This window comes from Accipiter gentilis, chromosome 9 (assembly GCF_929443795.1).
Source record: "Accipiter gentilis chromosome 9, bAccGen1.1, whole genome shotgun sequence".
Lineage (NCBI taxonomy): Eukaryota > Metazoa > Chordata > Aves > Accipitriformes > Accipitridae > Astur > Astur gentilis.
In genome coordinates this window covers 40326815-40348217 of record NC_064888.1, presented here as the reverse complement: position 1 = coordinate 40348217, position 21403 = coordinate 40326815, and the positions used below count along the sequence as shown (strand labels likewise).

General features: G+C 47.5%; 1 protein-coding gene across 7 annotated transcripts in view; it reads left to right on the top strand.

The window, feature by feature from the left end:
* CTBP2 (C-terminal binding protein 2) overlaps positions 1-21403 on the top strand; it is a 77904-nt gene that overhangs the window by 43513 nt on the left and 12988 nt on the right. The window contains exon 3 of one of the 7 annotated variants that reach the window (XM_049809952.1): positions 11057-11387. The exons of 3 other annotated variants lie outside the window; for them this stretch is intronic. In XM_049809952.1, coding sequence (XP_049665909.1) covers positions 11222-11387 — 166 coding nt within the window. In that variant the 5' untranslated portion in view covers positions 11057-11221. Of the gene's footprint in view, positions 1-11056; positions 11388-15833; positions 16254-16867; positions 17895-18585; positions 19876-21403 lie in introns of those variants that run through there. 3 more of the 7 variants (XM_049809956.1, XM_049809955.1, XM_049809951.1) reach the window with 3 other exon arrangements.

Here is a 21403-nt window from a genome sequence, read left to right as displayed (position 1 = left end):
GAATTGTGGTAGCAGTTGAGGAGGAGAAAGAGAAATGGCAATTGTGCAATATTGATAAGAGTGTGTGGAGATAATGAATTTGATTGTGGCTCAATATTATAAAGTTCCAGACTGTAAACAGATATTTGTCAGAGGGAAGGTAGTGCTCGGGGTGAAAAACAGCTGCTTTGCTAAGGAAAAATCACCTTGTAAAGGATTTGCAGCTGTGAGAGGTGTGTAAGAGAAATCCAGAGCAGATCCATTTGATTGTTTTGTTCTTCTAAGGTGGCACATGGAAAAGACGGAGTTTGGGAAGATGGTAGTAAATATGTTGTTAATAACTTTTGCCTAGCTCTGAAACTGAATTTTTCTCTCTTTGTAGTTGCTTCATGGTAGTAAATGAGCTTTGTCCTGGGAAATGCAAAGGGATGTCCCATCCTACTGTGGCTTCTGTCCCCGGTACAGCGGTGGGACTGCTCGAGCAGAGGTTGGAGACAAAGCGTAGCCACAGCGTTATGTCCTTAGTAGTGGTGGCATAGGAGAGAAGAGTGGTGCTGAGAAAAGCAAACCCGACCATTTGGTACCCAGGCATGTGCATTCGTGTGCAGCCGGCAGGCGGGCTGAGGCAGGGAGAGGGGTAGGATCAGCGGAGAGGGAGACTGGTCTTTCACAGGCGTGGAGAAAGCAAGCACATCGGCAGAGACATATGGAAAGCAGATCTCGCAGAAGGATTGGGAGAAACAACATTGGCTCCTGCAAGGCTCGTTGCTCGAGAGGTTTTGCACAGTGCAGATTCGTGTTATGCAACCAGTTTATGGTACGGGAAGTTGCAGAGCACTAAGTGAGAGCCAAAGGAGATGTTCCACCATTCTCCCAGGGGGGCAGTGAGCCGCTTTTGCTCCAGGAAGGAAGAGGCGTCAGATGCCAGTACGGAAAAGTGCTGCTTTAACTCCTTCCAAAAAGCCTCTTGCACTCCTCCCAGAGCCCTCAGGCTCCAGAGCAGCAGCTGGACTCGAGAAGATAAGCAGTATGCAATGAAATTCCTGTCTTACGTTTGGTGGGTTTATGGTTCGGTCATGGATTGCCTGCACCAGCTGCCAAGAGTATATGACTCCTCTCCGTGATGCCCCTTGTAATGGGGAGAATCTGGACGTACTCTGCATACTGGGACAGTTTCCTGGGGAATCTCCAGTTTCCTTTACTCACACTCTGGGAAGTTATTAGGCATGCTGAATTAATATGCCTCTTACCTTTTTGTTTGTTTAATCCGTTCATAAGGCACGTAGCCAAAGCACCGCAGTACTGAGCAAGAAGTACATACTAAGAAATGCCGGACAGCTCAGGCAGCAGCCAGGCTGCAAGCACCACTGAGCATAGGCAGGGCTGGAAACTGCCCTGCAGAGTCAACAGGAGCAGCTTTCCTTCAGTGCAAACACATCTGGGGAAGTGGGAGAGGAAGGAAGAAGGTAGGAGAGCAGAAGAAAGGGGGAAATACTTCAATCAGCAACAGTAAGCCAACCAAAATACCGCGTCAGGACAGATGGTGTCCTAAAGGTAGCCAGTTTCTAGGAAAGTATTCCATGCTTGGTAAGAACGCTGCTGGTAACATTCACAAAATGTTTGTGTTTCGAATTTTTTCTACACTCTCTCCTAAGCACAAGACTCTGGCCAAGGAGAAACATGGGTCATGGACCATTTCCAAGGGTGCACTTGAGATGCTCTTACTGTAATTGAACATGAAGCTGTGGCCTCCCAGGGCTGCGCACACTCCTCTCAAGTTGGTGTAGTTACGTGCTTTGCTTGTTTGCCTCTACCTTCTACCCTTCATGGTGCTAGCTAGAAATACTCTGACTCAAGTCCATCCAAATACAGCAGTGCTGTGTTTGGTAAGTGGGTCGTGAGCCCTCGGGGTCTGAGCAATGATTTTCAATCAGAATTTGGCAAAACAGCAAGTTAAAGTTCTTTTTTTTAAAAAAAATTGATTCTCCCATCCAAGATTTCACTCCACAGCGTTTAAGGTTAATTTCCTGGTAAACAGAATGTGTAACCTGTGCTTTGGTGCTTTGTGTCAGCCACGTGGAGCTCCTGGGTGTCAGCTGTAAGGTAATTTTGCAGGTCTCCTGGGGTGATGGTCATACTCCTGCTTGCAGAGGTGTTCGGGGCAGAGACCCTCCAAGGAGCTGCACCTCTCCCTGTCCAATTTGGGATGATTTTTTTTCATCTCTTGTGTGGAAGAGGATCGTGAGGGTGTCCTCTGAGATTTTCTTTTTGGAGCCACACTCCAAAAACTCAGCCTTCCTGCTGCCATCGCTCTCCAGTCACCTGTCTGCAGACCGCAGCCTTGCCCATCAGTCTTCCTCGTGTCAGAACCCGCATTTCATTTCATTCTGGTGGCTGGTTTGAAGCAGAAAAACACAAACACCCCGTGCTCAGTCACACAGGGTGGCAGCCCGCCACGGTGAGGAACGTGCGCAGCCCTGGGAGGCCACAGCTTCATGTTCAATTACAGTAAGAGCATCTCAAGTGCACCCTTGGAAATGGTCCACGACCCATGTTTCTCCTTGGCCAGAGTCTTGCGCTTAGGAGAGGCATCAGTATGTTGGTTTTCTGCTGCAGCCAAGAAGTGTTTTCGCCTTTTGCCTTCCCGCTCTCCCCAGACGCACACAGCACAGCTGCCTCTTCCCTGGGAGCACTGTTTTGGCAGCGGCCCTTTGAATTTCCATAGTGGGATGCTCCATCGTCTCAGTGTGACAGGTATCAGCTTCTTTCTGATGCAGGTGTCAGGTGCTGGTTGGATTGACAGCCCTGCATGCGACCAACACAGGGGAAAGCTGCCTTTTCTCTCTCTGTAGTTTTCTTCACTTTCCTGTGCAGTTACCTGTCTCTCTGTTGGGATATACCCTGTGCTGGCTTGAGACGTGCAGAGTCTGAAAAGTCTCTTCTCAGGGAGTTTATTGTGCTTTCAGGCTGGCATCTGGTCTGCTGTTTAAAAAAGCACACAACCTTCCTGGTTAGCGTTTTCCATTTGCTACACGGCTCGCTACTTCTCCTGCAACAGCACACCGGGTCTCCACGAGGACAGCCGGGCAAACCTGGCCAGCAAGCGAGCAGCGAGGTGTGGGTTTCTCAGGCTTCCTTGCGGTGGGTCGTACAGTGCTGGATGTCTCTGTACTCTCCCATTGCCCATCGCCAACTGCCAGAGCAGGGCAGAGGACTGAGAAGACCACCACCACCGCTGTATCGACAGGGATTTCTCCGACGCTGTTGAAGCTGGGTTGACTGATGCTCTGAGGACGTGCCGGTAGCCTCGTGGACCACATTGTGTGGTTGCAGGCCATGACGTAAAATGCTTAGCTGCAGTAGGGATGTCCGGGGGATAGAGTGACAGCTCGTCAAAACTAGACAACAGTTCTGTATCTGACATCTTGAGGTCAAAAACTGTCTCTTCCTTGATTTTTTACAGTGTCTTAAATCGCCTGGGGACTGTTTTGAGCCTTGTCAAAATGTATTAATTAAGGCCAAGTCATATTCACAATTTGTACTGCTCTGATTCGGCAGCAGGACCACACTTGATTTTCCGCCTAATAATTACAAGTGGGTTTGGAGGATCTGGGGGGCTGATAAGAGCCGGTTTCTGTTTCCTCCAGAGCTGCATGTGCTACAGTTTTTACTTGCTCTTTGCCTTGGCTGTCTGTAGCATTGTTTTCCTCCTCCTTATGAATGCAGCCAACTTTCTAATTAAGGAAACCGCTCTGCAGCCGTTGTGGCTGTTCATTTGAGTTCTTTGTCCATACCAAAGTTTCCAGCTCCCCAAAAGATTTTAAGTCCTTTCCTACTAGCTGAAGGAAGATAGGAGCTTTATCTGAGGGCAGGCTCTTCCTTTAACTCTGTTACGAAGCAGATGTGCTGCACCAAGCACCGCCGTGTGCAGCACATTCACTTCGTCAGAGCTTCAAATCCACCTCTGGCTATGACAAAGACCGTTGAGGTTATTTTTCTATTGGGCTCTTATATGAAACAAAAATAGTTATGAGAAATAAATATCACTTTGTGCTGGGCTTTACTGCTTACTGGGCTTTGAGCCTGAAAGGATTTAAAAGTCGTCATACTCTAAGGGAAAGTTGCAGCGAGAAAGAGGAGGTGGAGGGCTGCTCCAGCCAGCTGTTGTGATTTGGGAAAAGGCTTGTCCTGACCAGTGGAAAGGAGACCAGGACTGAGACGGAGAGGCAGCCAGCACTGGCGCAGCTACGCCCAGTCTGATTAAGACCAAATTAGAAACTCGGCTTGCAGGGGTTTATCATTTCCTTTATATTGTGACATTAATAAATGCAAATCTTTTTTATCTTAGCGGTTATCCTCTCTTGTATATTTTGGTAATAGCCATTGTCCTTACTTTATGCTGCACTGATAACTGCACGAAGAGGATGGAGACGTAGTCGCATGTGTTATTGTGCCATGCAAAAGTACCTGGGTGTGCAAGGAAAGAATATGTGCACTTCTTAATGTCTGTGTGCCAACTCCTCTTGTTAGTCTTCAGTTGGGCGAGAGTCCTGAAGACAATGCCATGTTAATGCATCACAGTTCAGTGCTTTTGATATTTCACAGTGAAGCACAATAACTTTTTTTCTCATTTCGTTTCTGAAGTACACAAAATTTGGAACATATGCACTGCGTCAGGATTAATTGCTCTTGCCAGTCAACCCAGAGGAAAGGCTCAGATCAGGCCTGGTCGCTCACCCAGAGGGAACTCTTCGTGTCTGCTACTCTACATTTGCGTCCCTAGCAACAGCGGCACCTTCTGCTTTTCAAATTCATTGTAGGCTAAAAATAAACAGCAAGGACCTAGCCATTCACACCTGCTCGCTGTGGCGGTTTAGAGCTCTTTGAGAAAAGCGGCGCTTGTTGCAATACTATGGTCCTTGCGCTAGTACAGCTGGGTGCATGGAGGGATGCTGATGGGCGCATGCAACACGGAGGAGATTTGCCCAGAGCCTGCTCTGCACCATCAGCCCGGGGTGGACCGCGAAGCTGGGGCAGGAGAGCACATCCAGCAGATGCACGCATCGTCTTGGGACTGTCTGCGTGGCCAGCTTGGGAATACACCCGCACCCCTGCCTGGCCTCGTGGCTCCGGGTAAAGCAGGAGCATTTGCACCCTTTGCCCAGGACTCCTGCACAACTTGGCTTCACCGTGGAGGAGGACCACAGTGGCCTGGTGCTCAGCTGGGGTTGGGCTCTCCATCCCGGTAGATCTGCTTTCCATCCTGGATAGGTCCCGTATGGAAGGGAGCTCTCTGCTAGCCGAAATAAAGACACACAGCAATCTGCCAGGGCAGGTTAAAGGATGTAGTCTTTTGCGGGCAGAAAGAAATACAGTTTGGGGTAGAGGATACAAAATACATTTGCAAGGCATCTGAGCCTGGTGCTAAGGCATTCTTTCTGTCAGCGTTGTTGTTGCCAATAGCTTCTCTTATGCTCAGACCAAAACTATTTTGGGTGGAACATTTGCTCCCTACTTTCTAGCAAGCCTGGTCACAGGAATGAAGAATGGATTCTTTTCACTGGCCGCAGCTGGTTTGAATGATCCCCACACTGAACCCATTGACTCCAGGCGCTCCTCATGTGAATCGCAAGGAAGTAGCAACTGATTTTTTGTTTATGTGCCTGGCAGGGGCAGAAACAGGGAAGCAGTCTCCAGTCAGCTGAATGCTTGAATCCAGGCTCATGCCAGGGAGGAGTCCTGGGGCGCGCTCTGTACCTGCTGCTGGCAGCAAGTATGGTTCACCAGCTCAGGCCGAAGTAAGGAGGCAGAAGAGGGTGAGGCGTGTTTCTGTCATGGGTGTCTGTGCAACATCCTCTCCAACACTTCATGCAGGGTCCCTGGAGAGTATGGCTGCATTTGGTACAGAAGATCCGTCATGTTCATTCGATGAGAGCTTGAAGAAGAGTCCTTCAAGAATTGTGACCCTTGCATTACGTACAAATCAAAAAGAAATATCTTGAATCCCATCAATGTCAGTTGGCTAGACCTTGAACAAGGTATGGAGAGGGATCTGCTTCAACGTACCTCTCTGAAGGTCTGCTTCTTCTGAGGAGCAACAAAATAGCTTGTTTTAGAAAACTGGGGAAATCATTTCCAAACCCGGTGACTGAGATCTGTGAATAATCTTCTCGTAGGTGATCTCTCTGTCGAGAGCAACTTCTAACAAGTTTCTGCAGAAGAATCACCTTCCTTTTTCCTTCGGAAGGAAGAGGATTCCAGGGAAACAAATGAGCACAGAATTTGTCTGCTTGCAGAGGGAGGACAACAGGTCAAGCAAGGTGACCCATTTGTTGGGCTGAGAACCACAGAGACATTTGGGAAAACTCTTGCTGAAAGTAATGCCACTAAATGGAAAGGGGGTTGGGGGTAATTATGAAGCCACCTCTGTTTTCTCAAGTATTCTTAAGAAAGTCAGCTGCCCATGCGTTACAGATTTTTTCACAGTGTTGGGTTTTTCTTAGTACTATCAAAGCTATTAATTAGAGGACTAGATTACACTGAGTGCTGTACAGTTTACCCCTTGGGTATTTGTGGAATGAACCATGAAAACACAGACATATTTGTGTGTGAAATTGTAAAATGCTTGCTTAGCTGGGTTTCTTGGTGAGTACCGTGTCTTACTTCACTTCTTTGCCACGTAGCCTGTACCTCTTGATCACAGCCAGCGGGTGTTTTCACGTCAGTGGCAGTTAATGTGTGAGGGGCTTTGGGATCCCCTAGGACACAGGCACTATGTAAGATCATTGTTGCTGCAGGAGCCTTCTTTTTCTAGATCCCAGGGAGTTTTCTCAGTGCACTCATTTGATATGTTTTGTAATCTGTAGGATGTAATCAAGTGTATAATGGTGTCGATAGGGGTATGATGAGTCAAGATGCGTCTTTGCCAACTGTTTTCTACTGCAAGGCAGGAAACTTTATCAACTTTCTAAAACTTCGGTGCAAGACTCTCCCTTCCCCCCCACCTCTTTCCCAAGAAAGAAATGATATCTGATTAGTTAATTTTGCCATACCTCTCTCTTCTGGTGGGTTTGTGGCCTAATTTAAAAACTAAAAAAAATCAATTAATTGAGAATAACCATAGGGTGTATAACTACAGCTCTTAGGTTGATAGGCGATGGGTTTTATTGAACCGATAAAATATAGAAAACCATTAGAAGAAAACGCCTTACTGCAGTGATATCGTTCAGTGTGATTTACAGTTTTATAACTGTAGGCAAATTTGAAATATTTTTCACTATCTTCAGTATACATTATTAGATAAACCTATCGCTTGTGCTTACCTACATCAGCACTGCCTTTCTCCTCTGTGATAGTGAAGAGACATAAAGATGAAGATATTTTTAGCCCATTATAGTTTAACATGGTTTCAAGAGCAGTCAGTTTCTCTACAGTTTGGATTTTATTTGTCTCTTAATGTGCTGAGGATGTCTGTAGGAAATGCCTCACAGGAGTTGCAGTGCAGCTATCCTTTGCATGCACAAGAAGATAAGACACCTTAAATATGAAGATTATTGACCAAAATGTCAGCTCATGAAAAACAGAGAGAAAATACGGATCCTTGCAAGAGCAACTTCTAACAAGTTTCTGCAGAAGAATCACCTTCCTTTTTCCTTCTGAAGGAAGCGGATTCCAAGGAAGCAAATGGGCACAGAACTTGTCTGCTTGCAGAGGGAGGACAACGGGTCAAGCAAGGTGACCCATTTGTTGGGCTGAGAAAGTGCAAGAGCACTTTATTGCAGCATCCTGATCTCCCTCCTTTAGCTCTCGTTGCATTGCTGAGGTTGCCCCCATGAGAAAAGCCACGCGTCGGAGCTGGGGAAGGCAAGGGCAGGTCTGTCCCGTGCTTTGGTGAGGTCCGTGGTGCCCCACGCTGTGACCAAATGAACGTGGTGAACTTCGGGGGCTGCTGGGCTGCAGCCTGGAGCCGGGGCAAGCCGGGGCTGCAGCACTACAGCCCCTTCCCAATGCAGTGGGAGGGTAGGAAGGAGCGTTCGTGGTGCTCCAGGCTGGTGGTCAGAGACCTCCGTGGGGCCCCGTGTGCTTGGGGGAGAGGTGGGTGTTGAACTGCCATAGCACAGGAATAGCTCATCGTTCTTGGAATCAAAAAATAAGGATCTGCCAGTGTGTTATCTAGATTAATGAAGATGAAATGTGCTGTACAAATACATCTGAAGCATGATCATGCCGTTATCCCTTGGGCTACTCTGGCTCACAAGGAGAAAAGGTTGATTTGTATTTATAGATGATTTTGCTTGCTCTGCCAGTGTTCATTTTTGTTTTATTACGAAACTCAGGGAGTGTGTATTTCTTCGGCTCAAAGATGTAGCAGATTAGCAAAGATTTTTTGAGATTATCATAGTTTAAATAGCTCTGCTTTAAGATAAATTTTTCATCTATCATTACTTCTGAGGTTTAGTGATACTATTTTAAACACTGATGATAAATTAAGGAGGTTATAAGCTCTATTATTCCAGGAACTGTGCAATATTTGGACATTGAACGTGGTTTTCATAAACCAGAAGGCGCTTGCATGCGGCTGACTGGGCTGAGTGCCCTCCAGCTGGTGTGGGAGAGGTGGAGATGAAGCCGCTAGAAGGGTAGGATTTGCAAAATGATGAGAATTTAACCTAGCCTTGACCTAGCCATTCTGGGCACACAGGAAAAACCCATGCGGAAACCGTCCTCAGGGTACTCGTTACTCGTGCTGACAGACGCGGTGTCTCAGGGTGAATAGGTACTTTTGGTATCGAAGTTAGTGATGGCGTTTAGCAGGCATTGCTTGGTCCACTGTCTTAATTTAAGGTGTGAAATGTGTGGCTGTGGTTTATCACTAATCAAAGGAGGACGTTTTTAGAGTTAGGGATGAGAAAAATGGTAGGTATGTTCTCGCCTGTTCCTAGTGTGCGTGGCTTATCCAGGGTCCCAGAATAGTTCGGCTGGGAAGATTTGGAGGGGTTTGTTTCAGCCTCCGAAAGCCTTGAGAGGACCAGGGAGGCGAGGTGGGGTGGCTGGAGGCACCGCAGCTTCCACACCAGTCCTTACTGGGAGCCTTCTTCCACTGTAGCAAAAGCAATCATGTCTCCAGCATTAGCTGAGATCTTTTGGGGAGAGTTTTGGGTTTCTCCGGCCATGTCCGGGTCCAGAAGCTGTCGAGGAGGTGAGGTATCAGGAGGAGGTGTGTGGAGGCTGGGGCTGAGGTCCCCGGCGCTGCCCGCAGGTGGGTGCATGCAGCCCCCAGACCTGTAGCCCGTGTTTTGCAGCAAAGCAGGAATGCTAGCGGCCAGGAAAAGCCTGATAAAGGGGGAAAATAGAGAGCATGAAAGTTAATCATTAAACTTTTTCTGTTATCTTTATTCAGCCAGGAAAACTGAAGCTAGGCGAGGTTTGCAGGGAGAGATAATATCTTTTATTAGACCAACTTGTATAGTTAGAAAAACACACGTGCTTTTGGGACCACAAGCTTTTCTTCAGATCTCCACAATTGCACATTACATTAAAAATAAAATTCATTTAATTTTCAAAAGGTTTAACGGATATTTGAAAGAGCTGAATTTAAAAGCAACTCACAAAAAAGTATCCCATTTGCTTTAATTTGATTTGGACATTTTAAGAAAGATTTAATACCCCTGAATTACAAAAACTTTTTTCTGGCTTGAAGTTTACTAGTAGAAACCTGACTTTTGTATACATGGAGTCAAAATTTCTACATGCAGTCTCAAAACCATGTTCTTTCGTGCACCCCAGACGTCTTCATAGGTGTATGGACACACTGTTATTTCTTTCTGAAATACCTACAATGCCCTTTTGCAACTTCAAGATGCTCTCAGCATACAGTAACTATTAGCAAGCAGCTTGTAAGTCTCTGCAAAGATGAAAAGTCAGGTTTTAAAAGGGTGAGTTTAAAAAACAGAGTTCTCTGCCCAGACCACCACTTTTTTCCCCTCAGTCTAAAAAAAAAGGTGATTAAATGATAATATTCTGAGATTTGGGAGTTTGTTACTTATCAGTGTATTGTTATTAATCAGTGTACTTTCTATGTAACAAGAGATAAGATGCTATTATTAATAACATTTCCAGTGAGAGGTTTTGTACATTCACCCTGACCTCATGAAATCTTCAGCTTACAAGCCAGTTTTGTGGGGAGTGTTTCCTTCTTTTCTTTTTGGAGTGCTTTTTTTTTAGTTTTTTTTTTTTTATAACCTTCTACGTCGTCCAATACACCAAGTTAAAATTCCCTCAATCCAGCTTAGCCTCAGCTGTATTAATGCATGGCTCAAGGGCACAAATAGCTAAAAAGGGCTGTATTGTGTGGCATCTCTAAAATCTTTTTTCAGAGAAGTTGGATAAAGAGATTGAGGCTTCTCGGGGGGGTTATGGGTTGTGGTTTTTTTCCAGCTGAGTGAACAGCCTTGCAGGTGACTCAGAGAGAAGAGGTCAGGGTGGGAGATGCTGCTGGGTCCAGCGTCGCCCTGTTCCTGTTGAACTCTCCAGCAGAAGCATGCTTCTCTGGGAAGGTGGCTGCAAGCACAGTGTGGGATCCTTCTTCATTTTACTGATGTATCTGGGGAGACAGCTTGACAACAATATCAAAAATAATGAAATATATTAGTTAAGGAAGATGGGTCGAAGCAGGAGTGGGTTTCTTTTCAGTACCTTTCCTAGGACATTACATACAGAGCTCTGTCTTCTTCATGCAGTCGTGACCAGTAAACCCTGCCTGAGGTAGAACCAGTCTTTTCCAATATGCAGTAAAAAAAAAAACCAGAAAATATTCAGGTTCTGTAAGATTCAGAAAGTCTAATTCAAGGGGAAGGTTGGAGCCGGCTGGTTGTTCCTGCAGAGCTGCTGGTCTGGGCTGTCCATGGGACAGTGCTCCCAGATGAGCTGCTTTCCCTACTTACCCTCCATAGCTGGGAATACCTGCAAGGCAAACAGCCTCCCTCTGTAAACCGCTCCTCCAAAGGATAAAATCAGTTCTCGTGTGCATCTTCCCTGTTCTGTGTGGTGCAATCATCTTCTTTATCTCCCATGACAGTGCACCTTTTCGCCTGGCAAATAATTGATAATGCGCCTCGAGGGGATATCGGGCCCATCCCAGAAAACATTTCTGTTAAGGACAGCACGCGCTGTAAATACATGCTCAGCTGAAGTATGCGCTTGAGGGTTGTCCTCCACCGCCCTGGGTTTCCCGGTGGCCTCGATGACTTCTGTGGGTGAGAGAAGGACCAGGAGTTGGGGAGCTCGGGGATGGGCACCCAGCCTTCGAGGAGCACTTCGGGGGAGGACATCCCACCCAGGCTGGGGCCACACTCGGGGCCACAGAACTAGCGGAGTGCAGATTTTGTTTGCTAACCCTGGGAGAGCAGGTGGGTTTTGGTGGTCGCTGCTGAGCCCAACGTTTTGTTTGCTGTGTTTTTATGGTTCTGGGCTGCTTTAAATGTCAACAGGAATTCAACGTATGCCCTTTTTTTTTCTTCAGTGTAACTGTGATTAAATCCTACGATACACTTGTAAAGCATTCGCTGTAAAAGTAAATCAACTTTAATAGCAAGGAGGTTGTAGTTAAGTGCTTTAGAATGTTAGTATTTAGGGTTTTTTTCTCGCTTAGTTATGATCCTGTGCTACAGGGAAGTGAAGGTGTTTATCTTAGGGAAATGAGTGGGATTTGCAGGTATTCAGCACCTCCCAGGACCTTCCAGAGTTATTCCCTTGCTCATATATTTCCATTTTGCCATCCTTTCTGCACTAAGCAGAATTGGTCTCAAATTCCTCAAAGAGCGACAGGAGAGCACGGGGGGCTCCAGGTACGGACTGAGACAGGGAAAGAAATGGAAAAAAGGTGAAGCAAGAAGCTAGGACAACAAAAGCAGGAGCCTTGTACGGGCTGTGACTGTGCTGCAGAAAAGCTGGAAACGTGGTGGTGGTTGGGCTTCCTCTCCATGCCGACGTTTCCTTCATTTGATCTTTGCTGTGGAAAGACGAGGTGGGGATCTGAGAGCGGGGACACGGCCAGGAGCAGCGATAGGAAGGGAGAAAGTTACCAAATGTCCATTGCCCTCAGCAGAAATGTTTCGCATTCATAGGTCAAAAAGTGGCTGTTTCGGTCTCCAGAAGGGATGACCTTGCAACAGGGTCACTGAACAGACAGTTCCAGCTGGGCTCGTGTGCTTGGCAAGTGCCCAGGAGCTATTTTAATAGGTCTTACAAGGGACAAGGCCTTGGCAAGACCTGTGGGGGTTTTGGAAGGAGCTCACCATCTTTTTTCCTTTAGTAGCTAGCAAGCGTCACTCAAGCTGTGGAAGAGCCCCCAGGAGCACACAGGGCTCAGGGACAACCCAGGGACAACCCACATGCTTCTCTTTCGTTTGCATGTCACTGCAAACGTGGCCTGAAGGTTGTGTGCCTTTTATCACTTTGATTGAAGATGCTGGAGATGTCCAGGTGGATTTAAAGGATTGAAACCATCCCTCGCCCGAGGCCAGGGCTTCGGTGCTCCCTGGATGGTCACAGCTCCCGACGCGGCCCACAGCCCATCATCTGCGGCATTTGCAGGAGGAACCGAGGCAGCTGCCAGCCCTTTTTGGCACTTTGCTCTTGGCCAAAGGTTGCTTTGGAGAGGCTCTTAAAGTCAAGCTGGGCTCTCACCGAAGGCTTCCACATTGCCCTCGTGGAAGGAGCATTAAGTAAAGCCTGGGCTGGATCTTCGGCCGGCTGTTCTCCCTTGCTGCAGACGAATGTCTTGAGATGACAACAGCTACAGGCGGACATGGAGAGGAGGATTTCTCTTCCCAAAGGCTGCCCAGGCTCCCACTCTGGCAAAGTGGTCCCATCTCTCCAGCTTGCTCATCTGTGCTGTAGGAGCATCACCCTACAGGGAATGCTGTAAGCCAACAGTGAATGGCAACCGCTGTCCTCCCCAGCACAGAAACTCCTCCAGTGCCTTCTCGACCCTCCTCTGGGATCTACAGAAAACTTCCAGCAGATCTCAGAAGTGCCAGCAGCAAAGGAGAGCAGCATATAGAAAGCCCAATGTATATCTTGCTTCAAAGATTGATAGCACTTTCTGTCCAGCATAATGGGAAGGACTAATGTCAGTGGTTAACGCCAGCATAATTTAAATCCTACAAGTATCTCACAATATGGCATTTTCTTTGTTTTCCAGTCAGAATCACCCTTTATCAATGTGCAAACGCAAGTTTAAAAGGTGCCAGTGGCACATGGACAGCTAGTGTGATTGAACCCTTCGCTGCCCAAAAACTGAGTCCAAGTGCTTGCTTTGATGGATTACCTTTATTTTTTCATTGGAGGGAAATTTCCAGTCTAAACCATAGGGCTCTCAGTTGTCTGTCTGTGTGATAAAACCAAGTTTGTACCCCGCAACGCGGGTGCGTTGTCGGCAGCCCCGCTGCTGGTCTCGTGGTGGTCTCCGGCAGCGGCCTTTCAGGCTGTCCCCTTGCCAGGGCTGCCGCTGCCGGTTGGCGAGCTCGTCTTTAGTCTTGATTTTTACATCTCATCTTCCAAAATATCGTTACAGCCTCTGAATCCCTCAGGGTGATTTGAAGTCCAAGCAGCCTCCTGCTCAGATGGTTAATCTCAACAGCTCTCCCCTGTGCCCTCTTGTAAAGCATCAGCGTTGTTCTCCTTGGTCTTACTTATTTTATGTTTTTAAGAAGAAAAAAAACAGCAATGAAAGCTGTCCATTTCCTGGAGCAGCTCATTTGTTTTTTACTGCTGCAGTTTGTTTCCATTTGGGAAAAGATAAATGGATAAAGAGGATAGGGAGGGACACGAAAGAGAGCTGGCGTGGGATTTCATCCCTTCTGCATGATGCCGGATGGCTGGAATGTGTGTCTCAGAGGTGAACGTCACGCATATGAAACGTAAAGAATATATACTGCAGCTGAAGTGGCAGCACTGGAGGGAAAGCATTTTCTCAGGTTTCTGGATAATATCAGGAAAGCTATCCGCTAAGCACTACAAATACGATTTGTTTTCAGCACTGGGCTTGGTAATGGAGCACGTTCAAGGAGAATTTATTGGGGTTTTTGCTACCTTTTCCAGATTGTTTTTAATAGGAGCTGCAAAGCTCAGCCCTGGGCGGTGGGACCATTTGAGAATCCATATGGTGTCTGAATCATAACCACAACACAGACCCTAACTGGGGTTTTCCCCTTTTTTTCCCATCCGTCGCTAAAAAACAAAAAAAGAGAATACAAGAAACGGAGCTCCTCTGAGCAAGCAGTTTTTCTCCCAGGTGGTTCTTTTAGCTTTCTTGGTAGCATCCCTCACCACCCCCCACAGCCTCTCCCATCTGCTCTGCCATCTCTCTCACATACCCTGGCAGCTCCCACTGCTTCTCCGGACTCGCCGTCCCGTCCGTCCATCCCCTGCTCCACGCTCCTGCTTCTTGGGGTCCCTGGCCAGCCCTTGGGGCCAGCACATCCATCGGGTACCCCCTGTCTCCCGTCGCCTTGCGTGACCATTAGGAGTTTCACTCTAAGACCTTGCTTAGCTCCTCTTGAAGTCACTCCTGTTAATCCACATGTGAGCTGGAGCAGAAAGCCACAGGTTGGTGTTTGTAGACACAGATTTACCCACCTAGCAGCCTGGGAATAACCGAAACACCACCGATTTGGTACGGCAGCTATGTAGCAGAGGCTACGTATTACTATTCTATCACTTTCTTATTGTGTTACACTAGTTTATATACTTGTGACTGTATCTAGAGCACTCCTGGATGAGATTTAGTTCAGTCCAGAGGTTATTTAATGGAAGAGTAGTGTTCCAGAGTTTTGCAAAGCTTGTGCTTGGCTTTCCTGCCCCAAGACTGCATCCCCGGCAGCGGGTTACGCGTATCTCGGTGCTTTAATGGAGGTATGCAAAAGGAGGTGAAGAGGTGTATCTGTTTCTAGTGTGTGTCTACAGGAATTAAAATAAGAGCAAGAAAATACCATATATATATACTCCTTGTATTTTTATTGAGCATTTCTTTGTGGTTGCTGTCTGCTTGTGTAGTTCAGCTGGGGACTGTAATCACAGTGTTCGTATCAGCTAATGAGGATATTGTTTTGTATGGGAATTTCCCATGAATTTTTAAAAATACATTCTTAAAGGAAGCCCTGAGAAGTTCTCTAAAAAGGGAACTGGCAAAAAGCCAGGTCTTAGGTGCTGATGGGAGGAAATGTGCCGGAGAGGTCAGGAGTTTGCACAGGCTCTTCCCAACGGCAGGTATGAGTTTTTTCCTTTCTGGCAAGGACCCTGCCCCTCACAGGGGAGGATGGGCCTTGCTGCCTCTTTGCTCATGTTTCTGGAGCTCAGGAGTTTCTCTGAAGCGTGATTTCCCACGCTGGAGGGGACTGCCATGGACCTGTGGGTTTTCCCAGCAGGCTGGAAGTCGCGTCCACTTTGCCGTCATCCCCCTTCCCCGCGGCAACCCTGGCTGCAAGCGTGGAGCCCATCAGTTCCAGCTGTGTTGTGGACATCAGTTCTGAACGAAAAAAAATCCCAGTGTTTTCCCAGTAGGATCCTGGCAGTCTCAAAGGTACTTTGCTTTGATTAAAAAAAAAACCCACACCATGATTATTTACAAAAAAGAGATTTGATGTCACTTTCTAAACTGGCTCTGTATTTGTGTGGCTTCTGTCTGTACAGTACCAAGTGCCTCCAGAGTATTTACAGTTAGAAATAACAGTAAATATCTGTTTTCCCCTGACTGTGAGATAAAGACTCTCTTTATTTCATTTTTTCATATGCATTTATTATGAGAAGCATTTATTAACAGGCAAAGTTAAATGAAAGGAAGAAATCACTTGTGAGCATGCTGTGGTAAAGGAGGGTGGTCCTCTCGATCCTGCAGCATCTGCAGCGCTTTCCAAAAACATCCCCGTTCTCACAGAAACCTTCCTTCGGCACTTGTTCGATGGCACCTCCGCAACTCACTCAGTCCTTTCTGCCTGCAAGTGATACCGCTGAAGTTTGCAACCACCGCCCCACGTGCTGTCTGTGACCCACAGAGGTGCCTTCCCGGAGGTTTCCCCTCCGTGCAGCCCTGAAGCAGGATCGGCACTGGTTTACAGCCCATGGAGAGGGTGGTCCAGGGCCACCAGCGTGTGGGGACCCCTGAGGCACCTCAGAAAGGCACTGCAGGACCCTGGCTTTGCAGCTCATACTGCAGGGGTGATGGCTGGGACAGTAAATCTGTGGAAAATGTGAAATACTCAAGCAATGGCAATGTAAGTTCGTGAGAAAGATGTGCCTAAATCCCCTTGTCTTGTACGCAGATACTGGATTTCAGGGAGGCTGACAGGTCTTTTGATATTTATGGTACAAGTCAGTACGGGCTTAGGATAATAAACCTTTTTCTCCTTGTTCCTGACCCCGTCCTCCGATTCCAGGACTCTCCTGGGCGTCCAGAAGCATCTGCCAGGGTCAGCAGGACCCTTATCTGTTAGAGGGCTGCGTGTGCCGATGAATTGCTGCCCGTTTCTCCCGGGTGTTTCCCTTGGACCAGCTCTGGGTGGTTCAGACCCCCCAAGTGTGTGGATGGGAGGGATGATGCTGTTTGAACCAGCAGGATGGTGATAAAATGGTGATGGAGAAACACAGGTCTGCTCAGGCTAGCCTTGTTGCTGACAGATTCCCCAGGTAGTGCATTTCTCCCACGTAAAGCATTGTAGCCAGTACCGCCAGTGCAGCAGCAGTGCTCTGGTTCAAATTTTGGCTTCCGTGGCCGAAAATCAGTTTGACGGATCCAAGGTAGTTTGCACCAAGGCCACCTAGCTCCCTCTGTTAACTAACTTGCACCACTCTGTACCCAGGGAATGACAACTGCAGGGCTAACAGTATTAAACGGGAGTGAGATGCAGATTTTTTTTTTCTTGGATGAGGATTCTCTCTAGCTGTTGCTGCTGCTGGCAATGATGATGGTGACTGGAAAGATTAAAAAACAACTGCTCCAAGCCGTGAACTGCCACGTGCTCTGGAGACGGGGCATTGCACAGGTATGACCTGCCCTCCTTCGCCATGTCCCGCAGTGGCACTTCCCGGCGCTCTGCGGGAATGTGGGATTGGGATGACGATGATACGGGGCTGCTTTTATCTATTTGGGGCAAACCAGGCAGGACCAGGAGATGGGCATCTCCAAGAAGACGTGAATCCTTCCAACAAGTGAGTGTCGTTTCTGATGCTGAAAACCAGTCGGTTTACACATGAAGAAAGAATTTGGCCCTTCGTTTCTGGGTGATAGGTGAGATCAGTGCAGCCTTGCTTTCCCCCAGTGCTTTGTGTTTGTTTTTGTGATGCCGCTGCTGCTGCTAAAGGCTATCAGCCTGTTTCTGGAGCCTCGTTCAATATACTCCGCATGGAAAGGCATGTTTCATTTTTAAGTTTAAAAAAATAAAAAAAAAAAACCCACAAAAAAACCCAAACAAACATAAAACGCAGCGTGGCACAGATTAAATCCATTTGAGACAACTCGGAAAAAAAAAGCCGTATGTGCAAGTCAATAGGAGGAGGGGAGTGGAAGGGGGAAAAAGCAACTGTGACATATACAAACCCTTTAGTGTGCATAGCATAAGATTTTTTGGCTGGCACTCACATGATTTTATTCAAGGGCTGGGAAAGAACTACGATTAGTTAAAAGCTTCGGCAAAGTCTGGAGGGAGTGCTCTGAGGAGTTGGGAGCCGCGCAGAGGTGACTGTAACTCTTCTCGCAATTTCAGACTATTCTTCTGTGGCTCAGGACAAAAGCCTTTTCTGTTCCCTCCGTGTTCAAAGAGACATTTGTCTTGAGATGTTGCAGCTGTGGGCCGCGGGATTGCTTGTTTGAAGATACCCCCTCGTAGACGAAAGGAGAGGCAACGCACTGAAAAGTGGTAGTATTTTATCGTGTGTGGGTTCCCCCCCCTTCTCTTCCCTCCCTCCTCCTCCACTGCCATGTGTGGTTTTTAATAAGAAGAAGAATGTGGAGGCAACATTTTCCAGGCAAGGGGAAATTTCCTGTTTCTTTTCTGTTTGTTTAATAAAGTGTGTAGTTGACTGTAAAACTGTAGCTACTTTGTTGTGAACGGGTAATTCAGGCGAGTGTCAGGATTGCTTCTTGATGCACTTTTATATACTGCAAGTGAACATGTTTAAAGCCTTTTTTTTTTTTTTTAAATGCTGCGTGGCGTAGGCAACTGAGATTAATAAGAATTAGGCAAATGGCTTCTGCTTTTGTTTCTGTGAGATAGTACCAGCCGTCTTGCGGTCACACAAAGGCTGCCATTTAGCAGGGAGCACTCCCTAATTCTCTTGGCAGGGGTGCCATTGGGATCGGATACAAGTGGGTGGCAAAGGGGAGGAGCGGCAGGAGAGGACAAGCAGGCTTTGTGTATTAAAAATGAAACAAAAGCACTTTATACGCGGGGCTGCGTGCAACAAGCGGCGCAGCCTGTGAGCCGGGGTGGAGTTTGAGTTCTCAGTGTGACTGCAAAGCCTTTCTTTTTTTCCTTTTTTTTTTTTTTTTTTTCCATAAACCCTTCCTTCTCTCCCTCTTCCTTAGCAAGCTCTCCCTGCGATGCTGGCGAGGGTCCGCGGGCAGCTGAAAACACCTAAAAAAAAAAAAAATTACATACCAAACAATACTCGCCACAACTTTGCAAGAACGGCTGGGGGTTTATCGGCAAAATGAGCTTCAGATGGCGGGGGGAGCCACCAAATTGGTGAGGCTCTTGGGAGGGAGAGCTGATCCCACCCCAGCGCCGAGGAGAGCTGGTCCGCTGCCTTCTGCCCGCTCTGCTGCCCGCTGGGGAGGCAGCGATGGGTTTGGTTTACACCCCGTCGTACCCCTCGGTGGAGTGAGCTGGGTGGGTTTGCAATGCATGGCAGGGCGAAAGGGTTAATGGCTGCGATGTTTTTATCAGAATGTAGCAGGGGAGTGTCTGGCTGTTTTAATTACTTTCTGATCCGTGGCATACCTTGTTCTTAATGAAGCAGTCGCACGTAGAACAAACGTGCTGTATGAGCTTAGGTAAAGAGAAAAGCGGACTGAGTTTGCCTTGGTTTTGTCAGCCCAAATGTTTCGGTTTGAATGTGTTTTTGCAGGAGGTGGGAACCAGGACGGTGAAGAATAGATGCAGGGTGGTGGAGAGGCAACAAGAGAGGCAGGCGAGGAAAATATACTGCGGTTGAAGTTGCAAACCTGCCAATGGTTTTTATTAAAACGTAATTTCCATACATTATGCACTTCATCTCGTATTGATTTGCTTCAAAACTTTCCTTGTCAAGCTGAAGTAAATTCCCTCACTGAAGTAGGAGAAATGAGAGACATTCCTCCGACTACCTCGCGGTTTCCAGCCGGCATTCATCCTCGGCGACTGCACTTTTGTGTGCGGGCGAGGGTGACATGCCTAAGAAGCCTGTGTCATCATGCACAATTACATCCCTAATCCAGAGCAAAGACACAGATGCTGTTTCAAAAAAAAAAAAAAAAAAAAGGAAAAAAAAAAAGCTGTGTTTCGTTTGACTTTCAAAGAAGCTTATGTAATGGCAGCATAATAAAACTGTTATTTTGGGGCTCAGATTAAATGTCAAAGTTTCAGATAACCCGTGGTTTCGTCTTCCGTGTGCCAGGCTCGCAGAAGGCCACCGCCAGCCTCCGTGCGCCTGCTGCTCCACTTGAGGATGGTCCTGGTCCCCAGTGGGCACCGAGCTCAGCTAGCCCAGAGGCATATGGTTCTGCGGCTTGGGGACAGGGATGGTGGCCACCGGGGCTGGGACCACCACGGCCGCCTTGTCCCTGCCTCGGATTCCTTTTTATTTACAGTTGCGGCGTGAGGCTGATAGGTGATGCTCTAAGCCTTGGAGATCATACACGTTAGTAAGCGTTTAAGTCAGTGTTACAATTCACTCGCTTGTTAACCTGAGAAAATAATCTAGCTGTGGTATAGTGCTTCACATAAGGATTGTGTAAGCGCTCTGAGATTTGTACATGTTTTTATTCTTGCTTATCTGCTTATGGCAAGCTTCTTTCAGTTATCCAAATCGTCTCGGTGCTCTACCCTGCCTACTGACACAGTTGCACTTCCATCTGGATGAAATGCATGCAAACATAATGTATTACTTCCAGTCCGTGCTAATGGAGATCTCGGTAGAAAAGACAGAGAGAAGGACCTAGTCCAAAAACGTTCATGTGTAATGCTGAAAATCTTCGGTCAGGTCTGCTGGGTTGGTTGGTTCTTCATTTCTTAAAGTAGATGCAACAAAATAGGAACGGAGAGCCATTAAACCCGCTCCGTTAAACCTGCCTTTTTCCATGGGGTTATTTTTTCCCATGTAAAATAAATGGAACTGCGTGCTATCCCGCGTTTCATACGCAGCAGTATAGATCCCTCCCCGGGGCGACGCTGTTGGTGCCGGCGCAGTCTGGGAGCCATCGCTTTGGCCCGTAGCGCCCGCGTCTGTCACATGCGCATCAGCTGGTGGAGATCTTGCTAATACTTTACCCGACAGCAATCTGGACAAAAAGGCACATTTAATTTTCCCTTAACAAAAAAAGAAAGAAAAAAAAAAAAAGAGATCAAGCGCGTTGCTCTTCTCATTAGTTTCTTTCCCTCACTGTTGTTTTTCTGCCACATGGGGCTGCAGTGACACGATTCCTGGCGGTGACCGCAGTCCAGAGGGCTGGAGCGGTACCCAGCCCTGCACGCGAGGGCCAGCGAAGGAGCCTCCCGCTCTCGCCTTTAGTCTGACTTACTCAAACAGTGCCACAGACAGTAGCATGTGTTCCGTAATACCCCATGTGAGATGTTTGACCCCCCCAAAATACCCCAAAACAACTCCATGGAGTTCCCTCAGCCAAGCCCCGTGCTTGTCCAGCTCACCGACATCCGCAGTTTCACTGTGAGTAAGAAGTCGTGATACCCGTGATGTAGCGTGGCAGGGGAAAACGCTCCGATCCAGAAGCAGTGAAGGCATTTAGTGTGTCTGTTAGTCCCTCAACGGAAGGATCGCACAACCGCTGCGCTTAAAAGCAAGTCAGACGTTGGCTGGTAGCCCTGAAAGGTCCTTGTGCAGAAGGAGGGGGTTTGGTAAGGACTTTGCTGGGGCTGCTTGTGCGGGGGTTTGAAGGTTTGAACCCCAACCCTCCAGGTCTGGCCGTCTCCTGGTGTGGCAGCAGAAGTAAAACACCGCTTTGTGCCCAGAGCACCCGCTCCCCCCACCTACGCTTTTCCCAGAAACCACCTGGGCAGCCGAAAAAGATAGCTGAGTTATTTTGTACAGTCCTAATGTAATAAATGGCCTCACTGAGTGGTAAATGGAGGTGTAGAAATTTCTAAGTGACTTGTCCAAAAATGAACTAGTTAATCCCCAGCAGAGCAATAAATAGGATATAAAACTGAGG